This window comes from Odontesthes bonariensis, chromosome 13 (assembly GCF_027942865.1).
Source record: "Odontesthes bonariensis isolate fOdoBon6 chromosome 13, fOdoBon6.hap1, whole genome shotgun sequence".
Taxonomy (NCBI): domain Eukaryota; kingdom Metazoa; phylum Chordata; class Actinopteri; order Atheriniformes; family Atherinopsidae; genus Odontesthes; species Odontesthes bonariensis.
In genome coordinates, this window is record NC_134518.1 from 22,331,356 (window position 1) to 22,342,702 (window position 11,347).

The window sequence follows — 11,347 nt, forward strand, 5'->3', positions numbered from 1 at the left end:
CTGCCTGGGCACCCTCGTTTTGTCTGCCTGTTGGCACTCAGCACTAATGGTCAGGTTTTTTTTTTAATTAAGGGCAGTGTTGAGTTACCTGCTCTTGACATGGTAATTGGCTCTTCATACGGCTTTCTACTTTAGAACATTTCAGACAGCATATCGCTGAATTTTAACTCCTCTTAAACTACAAGGTCACTGATTACACTACCGAGCATGACATAAAGCTTTTAAAAGCAGATTCCAATCATATCATCATGTGATTCATAATAATGAATTTGCATTCATCCCATGTTATACCATAATATTGAACAATGACAGATTATAAAGTACATGTTGATGATAATACTTCCCCACTTAGAACCATAGAATCTAAACTACTTGAAAGCCTAAACCTTCATACGAATACCTTCAACTCAAGAGCTTAAAAAAAAAAAAAAAATACAGTAAATGTACTTTTTACTTGTTATTGCAAAACAAGAGCAAAAGCATGGACAAAAGCATAAAAAGCTTTCATGTACATTGTGGTACACCACAGGATTTCTACCCTGCTTTTGATCCTTTCTGTCACCACCACCTCTTACTGTGACATCGCTGACTAACATCCATACAGCTTAGTCTCAACTCTAATGGATTCTCGCTGGACACTATTTTATTGGTTTTTACCCATCAATCACTTTTTACACTTAAAGGGAAAAAAAAAGCAGGTCCTTTCTCCATTTAGCATTCTTGAGCACCACTCTCCGCCATGATTTTGCCCCATTTTAGCCACAAGAGATGGTCACAGCGTTGCTAAGCTTTGACAGCACATCATATTTACTCTGAAGCTGAATCTACATAGGCAATGTCGATTTGCCCCTGTAAGAGCTTCTGTATCCAGACATTTGACAGGCATATTGTAGGAACGAGTCCATTAGCACTGCTCCACAAAACACTAAGTCAGCGCGGTGGGAATACTGCTATAGGAACGAGAGCTAAGAAAGTGCAGTTACTACAGCGGGGAGGAACAACGCAGTTCACAGGGGATCTATAACCTGTTCTGCTTCAGAAGAGCAGCTTATGAACCCATTTTACTTTTCAAGTAAACAACACAACTCTGGCTTAATTAAATTTTACACACGTTGAAGCCCAGTTAAGAAGAACTATTGGGTTTTTCATCTCATCTGGCTTTAATTCAAGCACCATCACGCACGCTCACACAACACAAAAAGGAAAGGTACCAGTTTTAGGGCTTTCTTAAAGCACACACGCACATGACACATTTGTCTGCAAAAGCAAACCTGGTGTGACATTTTGCATCTTGTAATACGAACTTGTCCTAAGAGGAGCTGACAAGCACTCTAGGGTAGATGTATGGTAACTGCAGCAAACAGAGAGACAGAGAGCATACACTGTTGAGCCTGTGAGACCTCAGCTGCAGGAGCAGTCTCTGTTCTGGGATTCCTATCAGCCCCCCAGACCCCGGTTTCTACCAGAGAGGCTGGATGGATCACAACAAGCAGGCTCCCCTGAGTGAAACCTTAGATAAGTGACTTGGTGACTAACCGGCAGTCTTGAAATACAGCCTCAAAAACATTAATTCCTCAGGAAGTACAGCTGGCTCAAACTTGATTTTCCTCTAATAACCGTTACATGCTGTGCCCATTTAAAACAAACAGTCCATCCACAGCTTAAGCACTGGAAGCTGGGCTAGTGTGATTCAAAATAGAGCTAGAAAGAAATGTCAGTTAATCCTTGGTCTGATGCTTCAAAATCCCTTCGAAAATCCCAAGGCTCCCACAGTACGGCCTCTATTACTCCAATCAAATTAAGAAAATGCAACAAAGGTGACATCTCAGATATAATTTCAGCTGCTCTGTAATTCAGACCAACAAGTCAAGCCTGATCATTCCCCATATGCACTGTCGGAGCGTGGCGAAAGCGGGGCCGTATGCCAGCCTGCTTTTTGGCGCTAAGCACAGCGCTAAGCCCCATTGACAGAGCCAGCTAAGAATCAGTGAAGCCTTCCAGAAGCAGTGTGATGCTGTGCCACTGTAGAGTAATACTCTTGTAAAGGGCTCTACCTGCAGAGCCAAGGGTTTGCCTGTTTTATCCTCTTAAATCACCAAACAGGATCACAGAGCACAAACTTCTCACCTTCCTCCTCCAGCTGTTCCGGTCGACGTCCTGCTGCCCGAGTCTGTTTATTCAAGACTTCCCAACACTCCGAACCCCTTCATCCCTCTATTACCCTGAAGAGCCGCAAGCAGCAACAAGCTTTTGAACAACATCAAGCACGGACTTCTCAGGAATCAATAAATGATACTCAACCACTTCATCTGTGTTTCACCCAATGGAAGCATCTATCACTTATCAATGCTCCTTCTATCCATCCATCCATAGAACAGTGAAAAACTGAAAACATTTGGTAGATACTGGGAAGTTTTTGTAAAGATTATGTTAATGATCTTGTCCAAAAGACAAGCGCATATATACATATGTCTATAGGAAGAACAATTTCAACAATTCATTTGCAATTATACAAGAGCATCAGGTTTCCCCACGGTGCTGCTCAGCTGTGGTACCTTTAATAGGGACCGTCTCCATTAGCAGAAAGAATTATGGCTGCAACCATTGTTTATCAATATGGTGATTATTTTCTTAGTTAACGGGAGGCTCAGTTTATCATTTAGGCTGTAAATAAAGGAATGAAAAAAGTATTTTGTCTTAATTTATTACTGTTGGTGGAAATGCCTTTGCTTTGTTTGTGTACAAACCAGCAGCCCCAAAACCCAAAGATATTAGTCATTATCACTTTAAAAATTCACCGATTACCAGACCAGCTGCTTGATTAAATTTCTGTTGATCAATTAATCAATGGACATTTGTATAACTGGAAGAAAACACAGCTGAGAGATAATATTCAGCATTTAAGGAAAAGAGCAAATGTAGGCCTACACAAAGTGAGACGCATGAGGTCTATTTAGAACACGTAATGTGGAAAAAAAAAAAAAAAAAAGAAACAACCACGTAATGGCCTGGACAAAAAGATTTTTAAAGTACGACTGGCTGATTAGAAAATAAAAACTATATCCTAAGATGCAACTTCTGCAATTAAGGTTGGGTTGATCTTGGAAAACAGTTAAATCTTCGAAGAATTGGTGAATGAAAGTCCATGCAAAGCGATTAGTGTGTGTGTGACAAACTAATACCTGCTGGTGCATTTGTTTCATGCTCCAGTCAGGTACTCTATTTATATACATGAGATTCGTACACGCCCACTTATACCAGCAAAGTTATCATGACTCCCACTGGGATCAAACTGGGGAATAAAGATTATAGATGGAAAGCATGATTTGGTCAAAAATCCCAGAATGTTGCTCACAGAGGAGCAAACAGCAGCTCTATTCAAGTAAAAAATACTTTTCAATCTCGTCTGAACTTCAGGAATATCCGTGAGGCTTGAATGATTGTGGAACATTCAGGTTTAACATTTCACCAACAGAGAAATGGATTATTTCACCTGTAAAACCGGTGTGGATTGCACTGAACTCAGCATGAATCTAATAAACTTGAGAACAATTCCTGAGGTGTGTTGAATGTAAGATGATAAAACCTACTGACCCACTACACATAAAGCGAAAATGTCACAACTAATATATCATATTTGCTAAGCTGAATATCTTAACCTTTAGTCCACCCTCTAGCTTTTATCATTCCTGATGATGGGGATGTGTCTAACGGCAACTGCCTGATCGGCATCTCAACTTCATTTTGTGAATATTGCACAGCTTTTGAAAATTGTTCTTAAGCATAACAGGTTTGTTTGATCTGTCAACTTTCAGACTTCTCTCAAAAAAAGTTTTTTCCTTTAGCTTTGTCCCATTTAGCTTCTAAATAAATAAATCTAAATAAATAAAATAATAGCGAATCTTGTGAGATTTTTTAACGACCCAAGAAGCATTGCTGTACTTTTGCTGTGTGGCTTTTTCATCTTTCCTGTCCGCCAGAACATCTGACATCACTTCGTTCATCCACCTGCATCTTCTTTCGAGATTTTTTTTTTTTTTTTTTTTTTTTTAAAACAGTGAGGAGGCTACTGCACAGTCCTCAGATGCTCCCTCTCTCATTCTGTCTGTCACCTGCAGTCCAGGAATACTACTGGCTCTAATCTTGTATCTCTCAGCTGTTGCCACGGTGAGAGGGTGACCACTTCCAACCAACTGCTTTATCTCTGACCGGCACAGGGGGGAGCCTATTTCATGAGCACACAACAGGACACCTGCACACATAAGACACGCAAATGTACATCACTTACAACTCCGTCATGACATGACACCGAATGCACAGATGTTGCCTGGTTCATCCGTTTCTACCAAAAGCAGGTGCAGCTGTGCAAAGGTGTACACCTGCAGGCTCATATGTATGTTAGCCTCTCAATATATCTCAATGCATGCAAAGGTGTGACGCACACACATATAGCGCTATATAAACACACACACTCCCACAGACTCTCCACAGGCAGAAATTGTGACGATGACAAGTGCTCTAAAGAATGAGATCGGACCGGATTATTCTCTTTCACTTGACGGCGCATGGCTTAATTTTAGGGACAGTTTTTTATAGTCTAGCGTGAAAGATTTATCAGCCAACTCTGCTGCTACATTTACCCTAACACACACTGTTACTTCCACCGAGTAAAAGGACATTACACAAAACTAGAGAGAGAACCAATCCGTACATATTTTAAACCATTTTCAATTAAAGTTCAGCTCTGTGGAGGAAAACAGAAGGTCAGAAAAAAAAAAAAAAAGAAGAAATTCAATGTCAGCCACGATAAACTTGGCGGTGACTAAAAGTCGGAGCTGAAATTGAAATGAGTAATAAAAGTTTTGTGAGTGAAAATGCAGCTCAGTAGAGCTAAGCAAATTTGCATTTAATCAATTTGAAAAAAGGTTTTAATGCAACGTTTGCTGCCGAGATGTCGTGTCCACGCACGCACACACTCGCACAGAAGCACACACTCCAAGAACTCATCAGTCCAACGACATTTCATTGTGCAATCCATCTTAATCAGCTAGCCCATCAGAGACAATATATCCTCCCCTCCATCTCCCTCTCCTTCTCTGAACGGAGTGATTGAGGGGTGTAAAGAGGAGGATGTTTCTGCCCAATGTCTCCTCCCCCATATGTACCCCCGCCCACCACCCTCCTCACCAGGACAGCTCTTAAGTGCTTGTGGGTTTTTATGTTTGTAGTGTTTTATAGGAGTGGGCAGGAGCCAGGGGCTGTAAAAAAAAAAAAAAGAAAAAAAAAAAAAAAAAAAAAAAGAGGGAGGGGCGGGCGGGGGGTGGAAGGGGTGCAGAAGAGGTAGGAGAAGAGAGTTACTGTAAATCCAGTCTTTATTGAGAGAGACGCAAACAACAAGCAGAGCCCGTCCAACCTCCCTACAACGCCCTGCTTACCTGATCAATGAGGGCTGACTGAGGACAGGTAAAAGGCAGGGATAACTCAGTTTCCACCTGTTAATTCCCTGCTCTTTGGTCCTGTTTTGTCTGGATGGGTTTGGATCTACACAAACAAGTGTGTGCTCTTCCCTGAATCTATCTACGTGTGTGTCATTTGCTCTCTACAAGAGAGGCCTGGAAGCCCCCCTCCCAACATGCCCACCAGTCTGCCAGTATTGCGTATAATTGGCCACAGTTGGCTTCAATTGAATGTTTGCCGCCTTAGGGGCTAAATGATGCTTCAAGGCTTCAACCAGAGAAAATCCACCCGGCTCCTCTCCACATGTCAAAAACCAAAGGCGCTGTCTTGGAGGCTTTCTAGCAAAGGAGCTTTGTTGTCAGATCTGCAACGGGGAAAGTTTATCTCCTAAATGAGTATAAGAAGACGAATCCATCTCTGTGCGCTGCTCTCTTTCGTTTCAATGTCATATGACTTCCAGCGCGACTGTCACTTAGAGCCTTAGTCAATCAGTTACTCATCGAAGAAAAGGTCAGCAGCTTAGTCAACAAAATGACCACAGAGAAAGTCAGCTGGACAGCCAATTAGTCTAAAAAAGGATGAACGGACTCTGCTACCCAAAGCTCTTTTGAGGGTGCCCTGTACCTGCTTGTTACCATGGCGATGAATTCCCGGATTTAAATACGAGCCTGTGTCCTCTCCCTGTCTCTCTTTTATCTTCCTCTTTCCACTCCTCCAGACTCCTCTGTTGCTTTTTGTCAGTTGGAGTGCTGACTCTCCCTCACGCTCCGTCTCTCAGTCATGTTTCCTCTGGCGTTGTTAAGTTTTCCAGTCTCCCTCCCCTCACCTTGTCTCGTCCTCTCTACAAAATGACATTTTACTAGCTGTTCCTTCTTGTTAACTCCATGCCTCTTTGCATTCTGCGGCTCTGTAAAAACTCCTGTAAAACACATACCCTAATTCAAACTGTCCTGCCCAGACACGCAGAGACAGTTACTTACTGAGTAAACACATATAATTACTTAAATATTTGTAGGCAGATGGATGCATGAACGCTTGCAAATGCACACGCAATCACAAGCAATAACCCTGTAAATGAGAGTCAACAATCAACATATTCATTGGGTGCTGGCACAGCATCCACCTGCTGACAGTCAGCTGCCAATGAAAATCCATCATTTTCAGCTAAAACCTCATCATCGAGCATCATTTAGGCATGCTGGACTGCTCACTCTCCCCTGATCCATCGCCTGTGCCAAGATGACGATTAAACTGTCCCCAAATGCCCAAACAGCCTTTCAGGAGAATGTCTTGCATGAATAAAGTGGCTTTTGGCTCCATCTAATGGTCACCACAAAGGTCCTCTTTTAAGTGCCTGTAAACCCCATCTGATGGAAGATCATTAAAAAATGTGAGTTGATTATTGATCTGCACGACTTTTTCATGACACTTATGTGCGTTCCTGAACCAAAACATGTTAGAACAGTCCTGCCATCATTGGTTTTAGATTGGCTTGTATTACAGTGACGATGGTTAAAATAATAATATGTTTGATATCTTGTGTGAGTTATCATTATACTATTGGTTTGTCAATGGAAAGACAAATTAATCGAGTTACAACATGAGCAAAAATGCTCTCTCAATAAGTTTTCTTGGAAAAAATAGTCACAAATATATCTTTTAACTACTCAGCGAGATTTTTTTTTTTTCCCCCTCAGGGCAACCAACTTCACCGTCCACAGAATCTGACCTTTGCTTTCCAACTCAAGAAGGGCAAGGAAATTAATCTGCCACCTATTTAAGGAAGATGAACTCCCTGCAGTTGATTGTGGGATGAAAAGTTTGCTGGAGACAAAATCTTTGCGAGCCATCTGGATCAAGGTCAGAACTAAAAATCGAGCCATGAGAGCACAAAAAAAAAAATCATTGTAACATTTCCGATGAAATTTCTCTGCGAGTGAAACTAAACTGTGGACCGTGACACGGGTCTCGCTCGCTGTCTCACTTCATCACTTGCTGGGACTGTCACTGCGGGAAAATAAGCCCAGCACTCCCACTGATTCACTGACAGTCGTGAGCAGCAATGTTTTCATGAGTCCATAGAAATAAAATGTGTGCCATAAGACACCACTTACATAACTGAAAACAGTATATGGACAAACTACAAAATAAAAAACAATCAAGTTTATTTATCCATCAACAAAGTTGTTCACTGACTCACTCCACTCTCTGAGTAAAGGGATGTCTTTTCTTTGCCTTTTCACCTTGACCTCCTTCTTAAGACAAGGTTTTTACCTTCATAGATACATTCAAATAATTGAAAATTTTTGCCATATTCAGGTTGGATTCACATAGAAAAAAAGCTTTGAGACATGTGGGCTGATGCATGTCCATCTCTGGTTTTCAACATCATAGTGCTTTCCAAAAAGATAAGATAAAGCCTTCTCTTTTACCCCCCCAAAAATATCTGATTAAATCAGATGTTCTGCTCGTAGTTACAGAGACCAACAGATATACACAAATTATATTTTCCACATGTTATATTTCAAAGCACTCTGAACAGAACTTCTTTAGCTTCATAAATTCACCTAAAATTTACAACTCAACAGTCACCATGATATTCAGCTATTCTAGACCTCGCTTACTCTTCGTTTTTTTTTACTTAAACTGCTCCTAAGAGCACCTCGCAGTGTGTTGGCAATCATATGAAAGCCTGTGGCTTCCCACCCACAGGCTTAGAAAACACAATACACATAATCACTGCACAAACATCCCTCACAGGTGTTTTGCACTAAATATATGCATATCCACATCAGTTAAAATAGATGAGAGGCTGCTCTAGGTTTTTTTAAAAGCATAATCCTTTTTCGTGCTCCTCTCTTTTGGTTTGTCTTTGTGTTTTCTCTTGTGCAGTTCTTTCTTTCTCAGATGAGTTCTGCCATTTTGGTGACAAAAGGATGAAATGATACAAAGTCGACTTGTCCGCTTTATTTCATCACGTGAGCAAGTATGACTGTGTTGATGACTGAACCTACACATGAAGACACAGGAGGGTGGGGAGCACACACATACCTGCATTGACAATAGCATCTATCTCCAGCTGGGTGATGTCACCGCTGTAGAGGGAAATCTTCTGATCCAGCTTTTCGTTCCTCTGGTAGCGCCTTGGCTCAGAACCACCTGACATAAAGACACAAACTTCAGTCAGATACATCTTTATTTAGCATTAACATTGCAAAAGTGAGACAAAAATAAACAAATACAGACAGAACTTATCATTGAATGGATCTGCTTTCCAAGAGAGGACATGTTAGAATATGGTCCAACTGTGCCTTACTGCCATTTTAACAAAGCTGTCATCACCTCTGAAGTTTTTTTTAAACATGCTGCTCTTCCTATATCTCAAGAAACTCAAGAAAGAGTTGTCATAGAGAGAAAACTATGGAAAAAAAAAAACAAAAAAAAAACTTGGCACCTAAAAGATGCTATTGCACACCAACTTGTTTCCACGTTTTGGTTCATTCAGGTGACATAAGCTGATTGAACTTGGTGGTCTCATCACACCAACAGTGTATACAGATTAACAATTCTCCCATGTTTGTAATCCACCTTCAATGGATTCACTGACATGAAAGGTGACGGCAGCAACACTACAATAAAAACAGGATTTATTTCTCATTTCAGCTACATTGGTTCTCTGTGTATACACTTCCTGTGTATCACAATGAATTGGACTCTAATTGGCTTGAACTGGACTGTACCTTTGACGTGCCTTGAGATGATGTTTGTAGTGATTTGGCGCCTTTATAAATGAAATTGAACTGAATTTAATTCAATTACCCTGTGCTGTATAATTAACCAAAATGGCTGAATGAATTGTTTCTCTCGGACAAAGATTTAGATACAAGCATGGGAAACAAATAACTAACATGTCCAAACAAAAATAATTAAACTGGGGTTATCTTGTGTCCAACAGCATGCAGCGGTCACTCGAGCATATAATTGTGTACTCTACGATGAAAAAACGGTCTACTACAGTCTGTGTGATGTGAACTTCACACAGTTTTCAGCATCAAATTTATACAAAGATTCACAAACACACAGCCTCCTTTCATACCTACTGCATCTGCTTGCTGTTTTAAAGAAGGGAAAAACCCAGATTTAGCACCAGTTACTCATATTTTAGGAAAGATTTGTTTGTCTGCATGAACCGTGATCCTGACATCAGAAAATAGCTGAAATTTTTACATGAAATTAGCACTGATTTCAGCGTAGAAAGCTGAAACTGTGAGTCCTAGATGCCTTTCCATTGGGATTACTCAGTTTAAAAAGCCCAAAACTTTACAGTTTGCTTACATTTCTCCATCAAATAATACAAACCGAAAGAACTTGCACATATGTTAGACAAAGGGAATCAAAATGATGACAGCTGACATCACTTTAAACTTGTGGGGAAACAGATAACATGTTCACTAGTAATTTCATCTTCATATTTTGATTTATGTCTGATAAATTTATGTCAAATCTAGCCATTTTTTCATGGAGCACATTTTTACCCTGAGCAACAACACAGTCAGTGTTTGTGACGGGTGCTGGGGGTCTGACCTGCAGTGGGGGTCCACAGTGGGATGTCATCGAGCGGCACAGAGCCTGAGGTCCTGTAGTGACGACGCCTTTCCTTCACAGACAGAGAGAGCAAGAAGTCTGGGACAGAAATATTTTTTTTTAAATTTTAAAAGAGAGTAGAACCAGATATCAAATAAACTTTGTCTGTTAAATATCTATTCATTAGTTAAGGGACAGACAGAATTATATATTTGACACGAGACTGAAGCTTGACAAATAACGGGTCAAACCTGCTCACATTTTAGGCTTAAACTACAGGAAGCAGCCTGAAAACTACAGGAGTACAGGATGAGCAAAACTACAAAGATCCATCAAACAGTCATCGGGTGCAATTTCTAACATTCCTCTGCTCATCTCACATATTGTTTGATGGTTTTTACACGTGTGGTGTCACTGAATTTATTGCAAAAACTCTGCTTTTATATAACAGAAAAAAATATATGTTAGCACTTTACTTGTTGGTGTTTAGCATTGACTAAATAACTAACTGTATCATCATCATCGTGAAGCATGTACAGTCTCTAGTCTCAGTCATGTGAAAAATAACTGGTCCCATATTTCAGAGACTGAAAAGTGGACCGGTGTTGTGGTCAGGGGGAAGCTCATACTTCTCCCTCTCATTTGCTGACCAAGAACCCTGCAGGGTTTTTGTTGTAAGATATAAAGATAATCATGTCGGCCACGGTATTACTACTCTCACCCTTGGTCTCTTTCCAGTCTCCCTCAGCAGAGTCCAGGTTAATTTTGAGGGCCATGGCGGTGGTGGCTCCGGTGTGGAGGCCCTGCACCAGTGCGGCTGTGGTCCCTCCGAGGGCGGCACCGAGGGCAAACCTGCCCAGGCAGCCTGCCCTTCCCCAGGCTAAGGAGAAACCTTTAGCCCGGCTGGACTTCCAAAGAGCTGCTTTCGGTGCAGTTGTTGAGAACCTGTCAGCTCGAAGTGCAGCGTTAATATGGCCGCGTACAGGACTTGTTGCTGGCTTCCCCCCAAGCTGGGGGCTTACCAGAGTTACAAAGTGCTTGAACTTGACACCGACTCTCTGGAAGTCAGCACTGACATGCGACAGAGGGCCGGTGGTGCACGGCAGGGCTCTGATGTGTGACACTCGAGCGGATATTTGCAGTGCCATCTCTGAGCAGCAGCGAACAGGCTGGCAAGATGTGCTGGAGAGAAACGGTGTCGGCCGTACAGTCGCTAGGTTTCACTTTCGATAGTAATTCTTCTCTCACTGCCACCTGCCATGTGCCATTTTTTGTTTGGGAAGTTAACGTGTGGAATGTACCATTA

General features: G+C 41.4%; 1 protein-coding gene across 2 annotated transcripts in view; it reads right to left on the reverse strand.

Annotated features, from left to right (window-relative positions):
- macrod1 (mono-ADP ribosylhydrolase 1) overlaps nucleotides 1-11,332 on the reverse strand; it is a 125,885-nt gene extending 114,553 nt beyond the window's left edge. For both annotated transcript variants that reach the window (XM_075481571.1, XM_075481572.1), the window contains exons 1-3: nucleotides 10,763-11,332; nucleotides 10,042-10,140; nucleotides 8,509-8,616 (exon numbers count right to left, since the gene is read on the reverse strand). In XM_075481571.1, coding sequence (XP_075337686.1) covers nucleotides 8,509-8,616; nucleotides 10,042-10,140; nucleotides 10,763-11,189 — 634 coding nt within the window. In that variant the 5' untranslated portion in view covers nucleotides 11,190-11,332. The remainder of the gene's footprint in view (nucleotides 1-8,508; nucleotides 8,617-10,041; nucleotides 10,141-10,762) is intronic.
- Nucleotides 11,333-11,347: the final 15 nt, after the last annotated feature.